At 35.5% G+C, this 18,267-nt stretch overlaps 1 protein-coding gene across 21 annotated transcripts in view; it reads left to right on the top strand.

The window, feature by feature from the left end:
- Window positions 1-18,267, top strand: part of RAP1GDS1 (Rap1 GTPase-GDP dissociation stimulator 1) — a 176,170-nt gene that overhangs the window by 24,813 nt on the left and 133,090 nt on the right. For 12 of the 21 annotated variants that reach the window (XM_055296952.2, XM_063610211.1, XM_055296956.2 and 9 more), the window contains exon 2: window positions 8,072-8,179. In XM_055296952.2, the coding sequence (XP_055152927.1) occupies window positions 8,072-8,179 (108 nt within the window). Of the gene's footprint in view, window positions 1-7,058; window positions 7,130-8,068; window positions 8,180-18,267 lie in introns of those variants that run through there. The other 9 variants (XM_055296951.2, XM_063610208.1, XM_063610217.1 and 6 more) reach the window with 2 other exon arrangements.

Raw genomic sequence — 18,267 nt, 5'->3', positions numbered from 1 at the left:
TAGCCTAAAAAGAAGTTTGCCTAGAGAAATTTGGTTTCTTTACTTGTTCTTTATTCTGACATTAATTGTCTTGAAGAGATATTAATTGACTGTTCTAGCAGCCAGGAAAGAAATATGTATGCTTAAAGAGTGCTGTGGGTTTTGACATAGCTTTATGATAAATTTTACCAGTTTGGCTAATGAAAAATGTCGATTAGTACTTTGAAATTAATAAGAAGTTTCCACAAAAATTTAGTATTTTTATTAACACAGGAGCCTAATAAAACTTTGTAGGAACAAAGGAATATCTGTACTGATCTCTCCAACTGCAAATTGTTATCCCTGATACTAATTTTAATGTTAATGTAAAATATTAGCGTCATCACTAGTATATTTGGCAGTTGTTTTGAGTCATATCTTTCCTGTCACTTCTTAGAAGACAGTGGATTTTCTAGGTTGAACACCGTTGAATAAAATTATAACTGTCATAAAATTATCAGGGGATTTCTGTTATGTGGTACATATTATGATTTCCTAAAATAATATAATAATTATAATGGCACTTTTTATTAAGATTATTGCCATGGCTGGGCACGGTGGGCTCATGCCTATAATCCTAGCATGTTGGGAAGCTGAGGCAGGAGGATGGCTTGAGCTCAGGAGGTCGAGACCAGCCTGGGCAACATGGAAAGTCTCTGTATGTCCAAAAAAATAAATTAGCTGGGCGTGGTAGTCAGCACCTGTGGCCCCATATATTCAGCTTGCTGAGGTGGGAGGATTGCTTAAGCCCAGGAAATTCAGGTTGCAGTGAGTCATTATGGTGCCACTGCACTCCAGCCTGGGTTACAGAGTGAGACCCTGTCGCAAAAAAAAAAAAAAAAAAAAAAAAAAAAATATTGCTGTGAGTGCCAGGAGCCCCGAAGTATTGTAGGCCTATCGCATCCAGACACAATGTATGTGATTAGACTCTCTCTGTGTAGAGCCTAATCACATATACACAGACATAATTCTTGAACTTTATGAGAATAGGTCTTTAGGCATTGTGTGAAATAAAATTTTTCAAATTGTATTTTGCTCTTATTTATTATAGTTTAATATTGTAGTTGTGAAGATCATCTGAAATAGGTCTTTAGGCATTGTGTGAAATAAAATTTTTCAAATTGTATTTTGCTCTTATTTATTGTAGTTTAATATTGTCGTTGTCAGATTCTTCACCCTCTAATCAAACATGACAAGTAAGACTAGAGTGTTTCTAGTTCAGACTAAGATAGATTTTTAATTGCATTTAAGAATGAATGAGGCCTGGCGTGGTGGCTTACGCCTATAATCCCACCACTTTGGGAGGCCTAGGCGGGCAGATCACCTGAGGTCAGGAGTTCAATACCAGCCTGGTCAACATGGTGAAACCCCGTCTCTACTAAAAATACAAAAAATTAGCTGGGCGTGGTGACGGGTGCCTGTAATCCCAGCTACTCGGGAAGCTGAGGCAGGAGAATCCCTTGAAACCAGGAGGTGGAGGTTGCAGTGAGCCAAGATTGCGTCATTGCACTCCAGCCTGGGCAACGACAGTGAAACTCTGTCTCAAAAAAAAAAAAAAAAAAAAAAAAGAATGAAAAATTACTGCTTAGAAAATTTTTATCACATTTCTAAAATAATTAGAGAAGATGACTTAAAGTGAAATAAAGTCATTGTTTTTAGTATAGCCCATTTTAATAAAAATATTTCTTAATCAAGACAGTTTATGTCATAATTTCTAAAAAAAATGCCAGTGCAAGTAACTCAAAAGTAATGTAGGTTTTCAGGGTTTACTAAATTTTCACTATAGTGAGTAGCATGAGTATCCTAGCATAATTTCCTGTCCTAGAGGAATTTTCAATCTAATAGTAGAACTACACAGAGTTTTATGTACCTAGAACTATAAAACTAACAAAATGAAAAATACAGAAAAAATAGAACTGTATAAAATTCTACAGAAATAATCTCATAAATAGATTACAAACTTATTGATGAAGTTTAGTTTTGAGATTTAACCACTTGGTGTAAGGTTCAAACTGCTTGACTCACACAAAGGACAGGTTGATTACATTCATATAAGCCCTTATATTTTATGAAATCTTGTAATGAATTATAATTAATCTGGAATGAAAGAGTTGTATCTAGTGAATAGATGTGTGTGTAACTGGTGAATAGGCACAGAGTTACAATGTCATTGCAACCTGGAGAGTCATACTGGGAGCAAAGCCCATGTATATGAATAGGTATGACTACATGTTAAAGTAGTATATTCATGAATTAAGGTAGAAGTTAGGTGTGTAACATTTATGAAATTTAGTTTGGAGTTTTCATTAAATAGAATAGTTTTTAGCTCTTTTGTTTCTCTTCAAATATTAGAAATATTCCTAATTATCCAAGTACTGCGTGAATTGCCTTTGAAATATTGCACACATGCACCTGAACAGTTACTTTTTTGCTCAGATACTTCTTTTTCAGATCATGTGTACATAATGTGTGTTCACAAAACATTTAGTATTTAGGTACATTCCTGTTAGATCTTGCATCTGTGGAACTTCATCGTGGAAACTAATTTATCAAAGTAGCACATTCACATTAGTTTCATATTCTTTTTAATTTTCAATTTTATTGGGACCAAGTAATAATTATAAAGATAGTGATAAATGATTAAACTTTAAATACTTTTTCTAAGCTCTCAGTTTTCTTATTTTTTTCATTTTTTTTATTATACTTTAAGTTTTAGGGTACATGTGCACAACGTGCAGGTTTGTTACATATGTATACATGTGCCATGTTGGTGTGCTGCACCCATTAACTCGTCATTTAACAATAGGTATATCTCCTAATGCTATCCCTCCCCCATCCCCCCACCCCACAACAGGCCCCGGTGTGTGATGTTCCCCGTCCTGTGTCAGTGTGTTCTCATTGTTCAATTCCCACCTATGAGTGAGAACATGCGGTGTTTGTTTTTTTGTCCTTGCGATAGTTTGCTGAGAATGATGGTTTCCAGTTTCATCCATGTCCCTACAAAGGACATGAACTCATCCTTTTTTATGGCTGCATAGTATTCCATGGTGTATATGTGCCACATTTTCTTAATCCAGTCTGTCATTGTTGGACAGTTGGGTTGGTTCCAAGTCTTTGCTATTGTGAATAGTGCCGCAATGAACATACACAAGCATGTGTCTTTATAGCAGCATGATTTATAGTCCTTTGGGTATATACCAGTAATGGGATGGCTGGATAAAATGGTATTTCTAGTTCTAGATCCCTGAGGAATCGCCACACTGACTTCCACAATGGTTGAACTAGTTTACAGTCCCACCAACAGTATAGAAGTGTTCCCATTTCTTCACATCCTCTCCAGCACCTGTTGTTTCCTGACTTTTTAATGATGGCCATTCTAACTGGTGTGAGATGGTATCTTATTGTGGTTTTGATTTGCATTTCTCTGATGGCCGGTGATGATGAGCATTTTTTCATGTGTCTGTTGGCTGCATAAATGTCTTCTTTTGAGAAGTGTCTGTTTATATCTTAATAGCAAGCATCTGTAGCCACAGCAGCAATGAAGAGAAGCATGATTTTTATTTCATGTAGTTAGAAGTCAGTGAAATGGGGAATAACTGGAGAATTTGATTACAATACAGTAGTCTCCCTTTATCCACAGGGGATATGTTCCAAGATCAAGAGGCATGATTTTTATACTTAAACTTTTTTAGCTTGCTAAGAAATAAGATAATTTGAATGTTGACTGAATATGTGATAATTATACAAGGTAGCCCTTTTTTTTTTTTTACTGTAGATATGTCACCTACCCATGAAAATGGGACAACTTATTTAATTCTCAGCAATGACAAAATTCCAAAATCTGTTGGAATAAATTTAACATTAAAGAATCTATATGAAAATAGAAACTTTCATGTTTATCAAGATATAAACAAAATATGGGAGCCTAGAAAAGGAAGGTTCCTCTGACTGCAGGAATACAGAAAGCTTCATGTAAGACTTGGCATATTAGTTGACTTTGCCAAGTAAGTAGCCATGCTAGATGTGGAAAATGTACAGAAAGGAATTTTAGAAAAGAATTTAATTCTCACAATTGTAAAAATGAAGGTGTGCTTGGGAAAAAGCCAATAATGTAGTGGGACTGACACACATGATGTTGTGTGAGAAAGTAATGGGAGATGAGGGCATAATTTGAGTTGTAAAAGTTTCTGATTGGTTTAGGACCAGCTCTGGTAAACAAAAAAAAAAAAAAAAAAAAAGAAAAGTAGGAAACTGAGAATACAGCATAGTAAAACTGAAAATATTATCATTTTTAAACACAGACCTTTCCACTTGACATGCTAACAGAAACTATTATTCCTACTTCGTTAGAGAAGCTTTTAAAAATAGCTTCATTCTGTCAGATACTAAACCCTTTAGATAAGTAAAACATAATATTCAAGAGAGATTACTATTATTTCCAGCTGCTAAGCCAGGTGCCCCAAATTGACTTAATGCCATTCATTTTGAGATAAACTTGAAATTCTTCCATTCATGCATTGGCTGTATTCTAGGTACTTGCAAACCGCATTAGCACAGAAATATTTTTTTTTTTAGATTTGATGTGGATAATGATGCTTTTAAAGTAAAGCTTTGTTACTAGGTAGTTATGTGAAAAATTATAGATACAGAAAAAAATTGAGTGACATTTGAAGTGAGGTAAAAATGTCTTGAACTTTTACAAGCTCTGTTAGCAGTTCTTATGTGCTTGTCTCCTGTCGGTTTTATCATCAACAATGGTATAATTGTCCCAAGATAACAAACACATATCTATATATATACCCATGTATCTACTTACTAGCATATAGTAAAGTGATAGAATTGATTAACATTTAAAAGTATGAAGTTGTAGATCCAATAACCTTGAAAATAAAGCTACCATTTCTGAATAATATTGTGAGGAAGGTAAACTGAAAAATGCCACCACAAATGACATAAAGAATTTCATGACTTCCTAGTTTAACATGATACTGTCTTGAGATTGGTTCTTTGGGACAGTTCTTTCTTCACAGTCAAGTATATTCTTTGATGATGGTGATGATCTTAAGTACTTTTATGGTCAAATTATTTAAATATTAAAACAGCATCACTTTCCTCATTAGTTTTTCTTAGATTGATGTTAAGAAAGGAACTGATAGCTAAAAATTTAGGTCTTATGAAAACTCTTCCATTGCAGCAAGTACTTACAGACCAGTAAATAACTTATTTCTGGTTTATAGAAGAGAGGTTGGAGCATAAAGAGCCTCTGGTGCCTAAGATAAAAGAAAAAAAAGGCTTGGCGAAGTTTGAAGGTTTTAGTGGGAAAGTATAGCTGTTTTTCTTTAACAGAGAGTTTTGAGAAATGCGAGGAATGATAGTTAGCTGTTTACGGTTACCAGAAATGTAACAAGGCCTAAAATGTGATAATTCCTTATACTGATAGGGAGATAAAGCAAGTGGTCTGTCCAGCTGAATAAAAGAAGGGAGGACAGAAGGAAAGAGCATACCATCCTAATATTCTGAAGGGCATGCATATATTATTCAGGAAGAGAAGAGGCTCTGTGCACAACTGGGGTCACACTAATATTAAAGGGGCAGATAGAGAAGGAAAATCTATTGAAGAAGACCAAAAACAAGTGTTTAGACTGATGTTTCTAAGTTAAGAGGTGTTTCGGAAATGGAAAAACCGTCTATTGCTACAGAGATATCAAATAAGAGGATTGAGAAAAATTCATTGGCTTTGTCAAGATATCATTTAAAACCTTTGACAGTAATTTTGATAGGCTTTTAGAGGACTGAGTTAGATCAGGTTTTAAGGAGTGATTGAGTGGGTAAGAAGTGGGAGACGCAGAATTTTAATGACCAATTCAACTTTGCTTTAACCCTTTGAAGATGTCACATATTTCACAAGACGAGCTAGACCATATGTCGATATATAGGAAAGAAATTGTTTTAAGAAAAAATTTTATTTTATTTGTTAATACTTCTCCATTTCTATCTCTACTTACTGCCTCATTACCAGCCAGAGGCTGACAAATTTTCATTAGAACAATTTCACTGTTTTTCAGGAAATATAAAATACAGCTCTCTGGAATTACACAAAAAGTAATTTGGATGCTAAGGATTTACTACGGAAATTTACTGTCATGGTTTGAAGGAGTAGAAAAATAATATCCTCTGTTTCTTACCCAAGTTTAGAACCACTGGAGATACAAGCATATGAGTCGTCTGCTAGAATTTAAAATATCTGCTTTAAAATTGATAAAGTCTAGAGTTAAGGCCTCTATTTGTAGAGTCACAATGGGATTACTAGTAATTTATTGCTGAATTATACATATTTACTCATTTTGTCATTGGTACACCTGGACAGCCACAGGTGTAGAACAGAAGATTCTTATTCTTTGTAAAAGAACAGGAATGCAGAAGGGGTTGAGCCATACATGTCCAGTAGTCCTTCTCAGCCTTAATCAGATAAATCAGATAAATCTTTCCTCTTCTGGAGAATGGAAACTTTCATATTGTTTCGGCTTAGCAGGGCAACTAACCTTTAAGGAACTGCCAGGTGTCCAGTTTTAGCATATCAATGAATATCCGCAATTATCTGAAAAGGCTGTTAAAATATGTGTTTTCTGACTACGTATATATTGAGGCTAAATTTCTTCATCTATTCAAACCAAAACAGCACATTAACCAAGATTGAATACAGAAGTAGATACGAGAGTCCAGTTATCTTCTGTTGAACCACATTATGGAGATTTCTTTTTTTTTTCCTTTTTTTTTTTTTTTTTTTTAAGAGATAGTGTCTTGCTCTGCCACCCAGGTTAGAGTGCAGTGGAGCAATCCTAGCTCACTGTAGACTCAAACTCCTTAGGCTTAAGTGATCCTCCCACTGCAGCCTCCTGAGTAGCTGGGAATACAGGCATGTGCCACCATATGAAGTTAATTTTTTTATTTTTATTTTTCTTAGAGAAGAGGACTCAGTTTGTTGCCCGGGCTGGTATCGAACTCCTGGCCTCAAGTGATCCTTCCACCTTGGCTTCCCAAAGTGATGGGATTACAGGCATAAGCCACCGGGCCTGGATGAAATTTCTGAAAATGTAAAACAATGCCTTATGTAAGTGACAGGTTGATGGGTGCAGCAAACCACCATGGCACATGTATACCTATGTAACAAAACTGCATGTTCTGCACATGTAAGCCAGAACTTAAAGTGTAATAAAAGAAAAAAAAAAAAATGCTATCTTCTTGCTAAATTTTTTTGTTAGGAAATAATTTTTTTTCATTAAAATGCTAATTATGTTAATATGCAGTAGGTTTATAATTGTTACATTTAAGTAAATTACTAAATAAATTTTAAAAAGTCAGTTTTGATTTTGTAATATGTTAAATGTCTATACCAATAATATAAACAAAAGCTCTTTGGGATTCTCAGTAACTTAATAGTGTAAAGAGGTTTTGAGAATCTGTGATCTAGAGGAATTCACATACAATTTAGGAAGAAAGCATAGCTTTATAATCCAAAATATGCATGTTAGGGCTTAAAGCAGTACTTTGATGTGAAGTATTTTTCAAATGACAGTGTATGTTTTGTAGTTATCACACTTTGTATTATTTGGAATCATACTATTTTGAAATTTTTCTAAACCTTCATTTTTTATGTCTGTAATGTACAACAGAGGAAGTGAACAATGAAATAAAATGTTTGCAAAACTATATAATTTTTTTGTGAACATTTAATTTTTCTAAGCCATAGATGCTTTCCTGAACAAGCTCAATAAGTTATAAGAATATGGAAAAAAGATGTTCTTTGATAATCTTTGGAATATTGCTGGTATCTTACACATAGCAGAATGAATATTTCATATCTGAGTTAAGTGAACAAAGTGTATTTAAAATTTTTTTAATAGTACAGTCTAATGCCATTTTGGAATGTATGTGGAGGTTAATTTACTATTACAGGAAGCTCTCCAGTTTAGTGGTAACTGTTTATCCTTTTGTCATGTAACATATGGTAGTCATAAGATCGAGTTTCTGATTTTTCTTTTTCTTTAAGCAGATAATCTCAGTGATACCTTAAAGAAGCTGAAGATAACAGCTGTTGACAAGACTGAGGATAGTTTAGAAGGATGCTTGGATTGTCTGCTTCAAGCCTTGGCTCAAAATAGTAAGTTTCATTATGTTTACTCAAATTCCAAAGAAGAAAATCAAATCAGTAGTCATTCAGAAACTGGTATGTAGTTAAGCACATAACTTTGTATTCATATAACTTGAATTCTTTTGAATCATATCCCTGAATACTGAGATTGTTTTACATGTTCTACCCTCCTACTTACCCTCCACGCCCCCGCAAGATCCTCAAAGCCAAGTTGATAGGCAAAGAAAGGAGGAATTGATGGGTGGTGATGACATTAATACCAGTCCCAGAGAGAGGCCATTGTTTCATTTCTAACAGTCAAGCATCATAGTTGTTTTTCTTAGCACCTACATCTGTGCTTTAAAAATAGATTGTTTTATATGTGGGGAGAGTGGGGAGGGAGACAGAGGAGAAACGGGGGGGAGCTTAAAACACTTAACATTTTTTTGGAATCTTATCATATTTTAAAATAATTGTTCCTTAATATGTATGCATAGATAAATTTGGAAGGAACCATTAGAAGTCATCAAAAATCTTTTGAAATTGGGGTAGGATTTTATCTTTGATGTGATAAATAATGCTAGAGATAGAAACTGCACAGTTCTTCATTGACTATTGTATTGCGTTTTATTTATCCTATTTCTAGTCACTAATTTCTGTATTATCACCATTAATAGATCAGTACAGAGTGATTTTCATTAGTTATCTTAATTCTGCTTGGTTGTGCTGTGGTTTGTTCTGTACTTGTTTTTAATTGTGCTCTTGTCCTATCCTGAAACTAATTACGTAGCTGACAAAGAATGGAGGGGAATGTATATATTGTTAAGGTTTTAATTGTAAGGTTTCAACACTTGTTGATATATGTGTTTTTTATTTTTTAGTAAATCTTGATTAGAAAAATCTAAAATAATTGATTGCAGTACTTTTCATCAAAAAAGCACATTTTAGAGCTAGCTTTTAAAATTATTTTTCAGTAATTATTTTGAGATTATAACTGTCATGCTGTTTAATCTTAGAGATAACAGGAAGAGATTTGAAACACGGAGTTCAATAAGAGCATCTGGATAAGGGTCAAAATGGTAAAGAAAAAGGACAGGAAAGGAGAACGTCTAAGCCTGCTATCCATTTTAGTAGACACATGTGACTGTTTAAATTTAATACAAGTAAATAAAATGTAAAAGTAAGTTCCTTAGTCTCACTTCTCAGTAGCTATATTTGGCAGATGACCACTCTCTTGGGGATCACAGATATAAAATATTCCCATGATCACAGAAAATTCTTATGGATAGCACTGGTCTAGAAACTAGAAAGAACCACACGATGACCTGATTTCTTTTTTTAACATGTGCCTGTATAGGCAGCTTTACACAGTAACATAATTAACCTAAGTAAATTGAGTATCTCAGGTATATTTTTTTGAACAGTTGTTTTATTATAACCTTCATCTGTTTTCAACAACACTTTTTTTCTCTGTTAGACAGTAAACTTTTAAATAGACCATTTGCTTTAGATACTGAAGGACATGAAGGGTCATATTCTTGGTCATCTGTAGAGGTTGCCCATTTGTCTCCTAGAAAGACCGGAAGACAAAGAGATGAAGTTGAAGGGAAATGAAGAAAAAAGGGAGTAAAAAGTGTATAGCTTTTAAAAGAACAGATTTAAGAAACACTGAGAAGTTGATAATTGTTAGATTAAATTAGCTTACGTTAGAATGAGCCCATTGCGGACTTATTCACTGTACCTTTTGTTGAAAATGGTCTTGAAATTGTATATCACAAAATGTTAAGGCCACGTAATCACAAGGTATTAAAACAATAAACTCTCACCAATTTAACTAATGATTCCCCGGGAAGGGAACAAAAGGAATGTCTTGTTAACAATCTGAAACAAAATTTATAAATGCCCTCATGCCTAAGACTACTGACAAAAAAGAATTGGACTTTGGAAGAAGGAGTTCATGCAGATGTTCAGTCTTTGACACCTGTCATTGGATCACTTACTGTATGTTTAGCACTGGGCTGGGGATTATAGCCACTTTCTAATCTTTCCTATAGTCCCATGAGGTAGATATTATTATCACCGTTTAAAGGACGAGGTAACAGATTAATAAGCTTATTTGCCTTGCTGTGGAAGAAGCCAGAGTTTTTATTTGAACTCTTGATTTAGAAAATAAAAAATTGTAATCTGAATAAAGGGAAGCTTTTTGCTGAGTTCATATAATATGAAATCGTTCCAAGAAGCTAGGTTTTAACATTGTGTTTTAAATTTTTGTTTTTTCTTTAATAAAAATATTTCCAAATTTTTATTAAAGTGGATAAGCCTGTTTTTCTTGAACTATAAAGTGATACATGTATTTTATAGGCATTTATTGATACACTTTATAAAGTTAGCATATGCCTTTTTAACAAGAAAAAGTAAAATATATTAGTGAGATGTTTATTTTCTACAGTTCTTCCTTGAATAAGGTGATTGAGCCATTGCTACTTCTGTCCTAAATGTAAAATTATGAAATATTTAACTTAGAGGAATCTGTACTTGCTTTTTAAACAACAACAACAACAAAAACAAAAACACAGAGAGCTTCTGGTTTCATAATTCTTCCTTAGTGTCAGGTGTTTTTTTTTGTTTTGTTTTTTGAGACGGAGTCTTGCTCTGTTGCCCAGGCTGGAGTGCAGTGGCGCAATCTCGGCTCACTGCAAGCTCCGCCTCCCGGGTTCACACCATTCTCCTGCCTCAGCCTCTCTGAGTAGCTGGGACTACAGGCACCCGCCACCACGCCTGGCTAATTTTTTTGTATTTTTTATTAGAGATGGGGTTTCACCGTGGTCTCGATCTCCTGACCTCGTGATCCGCCTGCCTCGGCCTCCCAAAGTGCTGGGATTACAAGCGTGAGCCACTGCGCCTGGCCAGTGTCAGGTGTTTTAACTAAAAATAACACTGTTTGTACCATAATTGCACCTGATCAGGAAAGAAAGATTTCTCCATTCTGTACAAATATAAGATGGTAATGTATGTAACGGAAATATAAACAAAATTTTATTTTACGGTCTCTTACCCTGTTACTGGAAAGGTTATCTCTGAAAGGAACAAAATAATGCTTTTGAAATTTTTACACTGTGTGAATTTAGTGCATTTAACTAAAAATAACACTGTTTGTACCATAATTGCACCTGATCAGGAAAGAAAGATTTCTCCATTCTGTACAAATATAAGATAGTAATGTATGTAATGGAAATATAAACAAAATTTTATTTTACAGTCTATTACCCTGTTACTGGAAAGGTTATCTCTGAAAGGAACAAAATAATGCTTTTGAAATTTTTACACTGTGTGAATTTAGTGCATTTGAATTGCATATTACAAATGACTGTAATCTGTAATTAGAATTTTTACTTTGATGTATGGCTTTAGAGTGGTTTTTTTACCATTGGCAGTATTTCTCTCTATAACATTTATAGTATATGTGTCTATCTTAAGAGACAAGAAGATTTGAATACTTACTAGATTTTATGAAAACATTTTGTTTAAGCAAGCGTTTTGTGTAAATCTCTGATCTAAATTAATATAAAGCCATTCATTCACTCATATAAATACATCAGATCTCAGTTTTAAAATGTTTTTAGTAAATGTGTGAAGGCTACCAGCCAAGAAATCAGCTTCTGTTTATTTTGGTCTCAGATTATAGTTAGAAGATTCTCAGTAAATGCTTATTTGATTGTAGTATGGTTACTGTATTTTATGCTTATTTGGAAATGTAAAACAATAGGCCACCTATTTTCATCCCTAAACATTAAGACAGGAATTGTCTTTGGAGAATGTGGCATCTAAATCACCTTGCAAGAGAAACTATTAGTTTAAATTAAAGTCCCAAAGGCAAGAAAAATTAACATTCTATTTGTAATAAAAATTCTATCCATTTTATTCCATTTTGAGGATGAAGACCATTTTGTGTTGCTGGGGGGACCATAAAGTGATGCCATACAGCTTTAAACTCTCTCCCTGAAGAAGTAAGCTGTCTTCCCCTGCCTCGTTCTCTTTTTTTTTGTATTTAACTTAGTTTCTTGCTTGATGGCAATTCCCATTTCATACGAGAGTCACGTAATTGTTTATTTTTTATAGAACAACTCTGTGAGATACTGCTTGTTTACTTGTCTTTAAAGAAAAAAGCATTTAATGTCTAGTTCCACATCTCTAACCTTCTATGATAATATTCATTCACATGTTGAATTCTTGGTTTATTTTCTAGCCGTAAGGTAATTTGCTAGCCCTTGTTCTTTATTTCATTTGTTGTATTGATTTTTGGCTCCCTTCTAGGCTACAATCCTAAGCATACGTAATTATAGGCAAACTTCATTTTATTGTGCTTTACTTCATTGAGCTTCACAAATACTGTATTTTTTATAAATTGAAGGTTTATGGCAACCCTGAGTTGAACAAGTCTTTCGGTGCCATTTTTCCAACAGCATGTGCTTACTTTGTGTATCTGTGTCACGTTATGGTAATTCTTGCAGCATTTCAGACGTTATTATTGTATCTACTTTGGTAATCCGTGATCAGTGATCTTTGATGTTACTATCGTGATTGTTTTGGGGTGCCGTGAACCATGCCCATGTATGATGGTAAACTTAATTGATAAATATTGTGTCTGTCTGACTGCCCACCAACTAGCCATACCGTACCCCCTACTCCCCATCTCTGTTCCTCTCCTCAGGCCTCACTATTCCATGAGACACAATGTTTAATTTAGACGAATTAATAATCTTACAGTGGCCTGTAAGTGTTCCAGTGAAAGGAAGAGTCACATCTCTGTCACTTTATATCACAAGCTAGAAATGATTAAGCTTATTGAGGAAAGCATGTCGAAAGCAGAGGCAGGTTGAAAGCAAAGATAGGCCCAAAGCTAGGCTTCTTGAGCCAGTTAGCCAAGTTGTGAACGCAAAGGAAAAGTTCTTGAAGGAAATTAAAAGTTCTACTCCACCGAACACATGAATGATAAGAAATCAAACAGCCTTATTGCTGATAGGAAGAAACTTTGAGTAGTCTGGTTAGAGGATCATACTAGCCACAACAGTCCCATGTCCTAATCCAGAGCAGGGCTCTGATTGTCTTCATTTCTGAGAAGGCTGAGAGGTGAGGAGACTGCATTAAGAAAAGTTGGACACTAGCAGAGGTTGGTTAGGTTTAAGGAAAGAAGTCATCTTCACAACACTAAAAGTGAAAGATGAAGCAGCAGCTGCTGATGGAGAAGCTGAAGCAAGTTACCCACAAGAGCTAGCTAAGATCATTGATGAAGGAGGCTATGCTAAAGAACAGATTTTCAGTATAGATGAAACAGCTTGATATTGAAGAGATGCCACCTAGGACTTTTATAACTAGGGTGGAGAGGTCAATGCCTGTCTTCAAAGGACAGGCTGACTCTCTTATTAGGGGCTAATGCAGCTGGTGACTTGAAGTTGAAACCAGCGTTCACTTACCATTCTGAAAATCCTGGGGCCCTTCAGAATGATGCTAAATTTCTCTGCCTGTTCTCTGAAAATGGAAAACAAAGCCTGGATGACAGTACATCTGTTTACAGCATAGTTTACTGAATGTTTTAAGCCCACTGTTGAGACATCCTGCTCAGAAAAAAAGATCCCTTTCAAAATATTACTGCTCATTGACAATGCACCTGGTCACCCAAGAGCTCTGACAGAGTCGTACATGGAGATAAATGTTATTTTTGTGCCTGTAAACACAACATCCATGGATGAAGGAATAATTTCAAAGCCTTATTATACATTTCATAAGGCTATAGCTGCCATAGATAGTGATTTCTCTGGTGGATTTGGGCAAACTAAATTGAAAACCTTCTGGAAAGGATTCACCATTCTAAATGCCATTAAGAATATTCATGATTCATGGAAGAAGGTCAAAATATCAACTTTTTTTTTTATTATACTTTAAGTTCTAGGGTACATGTACACAACATGCAGGTTTGTTACATAGGTATACATGTGCCATGTTGGTTTGCTGCACCCATTAACTCGTCATTTACATTAGGTATTTCTCCTAATGCTATCCCTCCCCCAGCCCCTTACCCTATGACAGGCCCTGGTGTGTGATGTTCCCCGCCTTGTGTCCAAGTGTTCTCATTGTTCAATTCCCACCTATAAGTGAGAATATGTGGTGTTTGGTTTTCTGTCCTTGTGATAGTTTGCTCAGGATGATGGTTTCCAGCTTCATCCATATCCCTGCAAAGGAGATGAACTCATCCTTTTTTATGTCTGCATAGTATTTTATGGTGTATATGTGCCACATTTTCTTAATCCAGTCTATCATTGATGGACATTCGGGTTGGTTCCAAGTCTTTGCTATTGTGAACAGTGCCGCAATAAACATACGTGTGCATGTGTCTTTATAGTAGCATGAAAATATCAATATTAACAGGAGTTTGGAACAAGTTAATTCCCTCTCTTATGGATGACTTTGAGTAGAACCAGTGGATGAAGTAAACTGTAGATGTGGTAGAAATAGTAGGAAAACTAGAATTAGAAGTGGCACTTCAAGATGTGACCGAATTGCTGTAATCTCACGATAAAACTTGGGCAGATGAGGAGTCACTTCTTATAGATGAGAAAAGAAAGTGTTTTTTTTTTTTATTTGTTTGTTTTTTTTTTTTTTTTTTTTTGAGACAGTATCACTCTGTCGCCCAGGCTGGAATGCAGTGGCACGATCTCAGCTCAGTGCAACCTCCACCTCCCGGGTTCAAGCGATTCTTCTGCTTCAGCCTCCCGAGCAGCTGGGACTACAGGCACGTGCCACCACGCCTGGCTAATTTTTGTGTTTTTAGTACCATATTGGCCAGGTTGGTCTCAAACTCCTGACCTTGTGATCCACCCGCCCCTGCCTCCCAAAGTGCTAAGATTATAGACATGAGCCACTGTGCCTGGCCTCGAAAGTGGTTTTTTGAGATGGAATCTACTCCTGGTGAAGATGCTGTGAACATTGAAATGACACAAAGAATTTAAAATATTACATAAACTTAGTTGATAAAACATTGACAGGGTTTGAAAGAATTGACTCCAGGTTGTAAAGAAGTTCTATAGGTGAAATGCTATCAAACAGCATTGCATGCTACAGATATCTTTTGTGAAAGGAAGAGTCAATCAGGATGATAAACTTTATCTTATTTTAAGAAGTTGACATAGCCACCCTAACCTTCAGCAACCAGCACCCTGATTAGGTGGTGGTTAGTCAGCAACATTCAGCATTGAGGAAAGATCCTCCAGCAGCAAAAAGATACGACTTACTGAAGGTTCAGATGATCGCTAGCATCTTTTAGCAATAAAATATTTTTAAAGCAAGCTATATACATTGTTTCTTTAGACATAATGCTCTTGCACACTTAGTAGACTACAGTATAGTGTAGACAGAACTTTTTTTTTTTTTTTTTTTTGAGATGGAGTCTTGCTCTGTCGCCCAGGCTGGAGTGCAGTGGCATGATCTTGGCTCACTGCAACCTCCTCCTCCCATGTTCAAATGATTCTCCTGCCTCAGCCTCCTGAGTAGCTGGGATTACAGATGCCCACCACCACACCCAGCTAATTTTTTGTATTTTTAGTAGAGATGGGATTTCCCCCTGTTGGCCAGGCTGGTCTTAAACTCCTGACCTCAGGTGATCCACCTGCCTTGGCCTCCCAAAGTGCTAGGATTACAGGCATGAGCCACTGCGCCCAGCCTGTAGACATAACATTTATATCTACTGGGAAACCAAAAAAAAAAAAAAAAACTGGTGTGATTTGCTTTATAGTGATATTCACTTTATTGAAGTGATTTGGAACCAAACTCACAATATCTCTGAGGTATGCCTTTATGTACACAAGGTGTTAATCTAGATTACTCCATGAGTCTTGTCTAGCAGTAAAAACTTTTGTTGTCATTTGCTTTAGTCAGCTTTATGCATTTACTATTTTTGAACAGACTTACTTTCAGGTAGCAAAGTTACTTCCTAAGTAAGAGAGTTCTTATTATCAACTGATTTTTTTTTTTTTTTTTTTTTTTTGGTATTTGCAATCTGTGAACATACTCCTGCTGTTTTAGTAGAGATAAAAAATTATTATTTTATCCTTTCATAGTAGTATCTTGAAGAAATTTTTACCTTTTTATCTAGAGTTATCAAATGTTCCACAGAAGTGATGTGTTTCTTTTGCGAACTGAATTCATTATTATTATTTTTTTTACCTCCTTTTTTTTATATTGTATGCCTCTTTTAGTGATTGTGTTCATTGTCCATGAGGGCTTAGCATTGGTGCTCCTTATGAACTAGTGAAGATTCAGTTTTTACGAAATAAAGATAGCATTTGAAGAATACAGGAGATTCTCAACTAAAATGTCAGCTAAAAAGACATTGACAATTCCCGATGGGTTGAGACTCCTGGATTGCCATAGGATGGTGGTGGCCTCCTAAATCTGTATCTTTCCATGCATTCTCTAAAAGTCCACATAGATCCACAAAGAGATAAAACCGACTAACAATATTCTTTGTCTTCAGCATAACTAGGAGACAGACTTCAAATTATTACGGAGATAAATAAATATCCAAATCTAGCCTACTCAGCTTCAGAGACCACTGCAGGGAGAGTTAAGACTGCAGAGACCACATGGACAAGAGGGGAGGGAAATGGGGAACCAGGAGCCCAAGGGTAATAGTACACAATGAAAATTACCTTTAGAAAGAAAAAAATTCCTACCCTAGTAGGAAAATAGTGCGATCTGGTCTTAGATTAGATTCTAACATTGGCTACTTAAAAGTACATGGGACTCCAGGTGAAAGGTCAGGAAAGCACCACTTTGAGGATGGAGTTGTTCACTTTTATATACTTGGTGATGAAAAGAAAGAAGCAAGAGGGAGAAATGAAGTGTTCTGTAGAAATAAGGAAACTGCAAAATCAGAAGACATACTAATCACCCCACTTTGGCCTCAGTTCAGAAGAGAGAGCATTTGAACTAAAAATCCTGGATATTTATCCCAAATTGTTGCCCTTTCTGCATTCAATTTTTATTACTAGTCAAGGAAAATAAAAAATTATACACTGAATAGGAAATTTCAGATAAGATACATACATAGGTGCTACAAAAAAGAAAGCGGAAAATAAGAATCAAAACATTTTAGCCATTAAAAATTTTTCATCTAAGCTATCTGTGCGGCAGTTATCATTAACAGAACACCATGACCATATTCTTAAATAAGCCTTTGCAGATACGAAGAGAAGAAACCTTCAAGTTATAAATTCAGAAACTTAGAACCAAAGTGAACACCAGGAAGCTGTGAAATTAGAGTTGACCAGAAGAAATTGAAGAAAATGACAAAATTGTTTTAAAAATTAAAACTAAATTTCAAGGTGCCCAAGGAAGAATAGAGGTGATTGAAAATTTAATAAGGGACATTGGGGAAAGAGATGCAAACAGGCAACTGAGAAGACAAAGGATCAGAGAAAAGATTATAATACAGAAGATAGTCAAAAAGATCCAACATACATGCAATTGGAATTCAGAAGAAGGAAAACAAAATGGTGAAACAGAGATAGTATTTAAAAGTATAAGGTTTCTAAAAGTACAGGAAGACCAGAATCTGTTTTTTGAAAGGGCCCACCATATACTTGTGAAAATTGACTGGAAACAGTCAACTGAAAGACATAGTATAGGAAAACTTTTAGACTTTAAAGATAAAAACAAGTACAGAGGAAAAAATCCTCAAGGCCTCCATGCGAAAATATTATTTACAAAGGAAAGAAAGGCCAGGCATGGTGACCCACACCTGTAATCCCAGCACTTTGGGAGGCCGAGGTGGGCGGATCACTTGAGGTCAGGAGTTCGAGACCAGCCTGGCCAGTATGGCAAAACCTCATCTCTACTAAAAATACAAAAAATTAGCCGAGTCTGGTCATGCATGCCTGTAATCCTAGCTACCTGGGAGGCTGAGGCATGAGAATTGCTTGAGCCGGGGAGACAGAGGTTGCAGTGAGCAGAGATTGCGTGACTGCACTCTAGCCTGGGCGGTAGAGCAAGACTCAGTCTCAAATGAAAAAAAAAAAAAAAAAAAAAAGAAAGATTGGCATCAGATGTCCACATAGCAATAC

This window comes from Symphalangus syndactylus, chromosome 10 (assembly GCF_028878055.3).
Source record: "Symphalangus syndactylus isolate Jambi chromosome 10, NHGRI_mSymSyn1-v2.1_pri, whole genome shotgun sequence".
Lineage (NCBI taxonomy): Eukaryota > Metazoa > Chordata > Mammalia > Primates > Hylobatidae > Symphalangus > Symphalangus syndactylus.
Note: the sequence above shows the minus strand (reverse complement) of the source record. Positions and strands in the feature narration are given on the sequence as shown.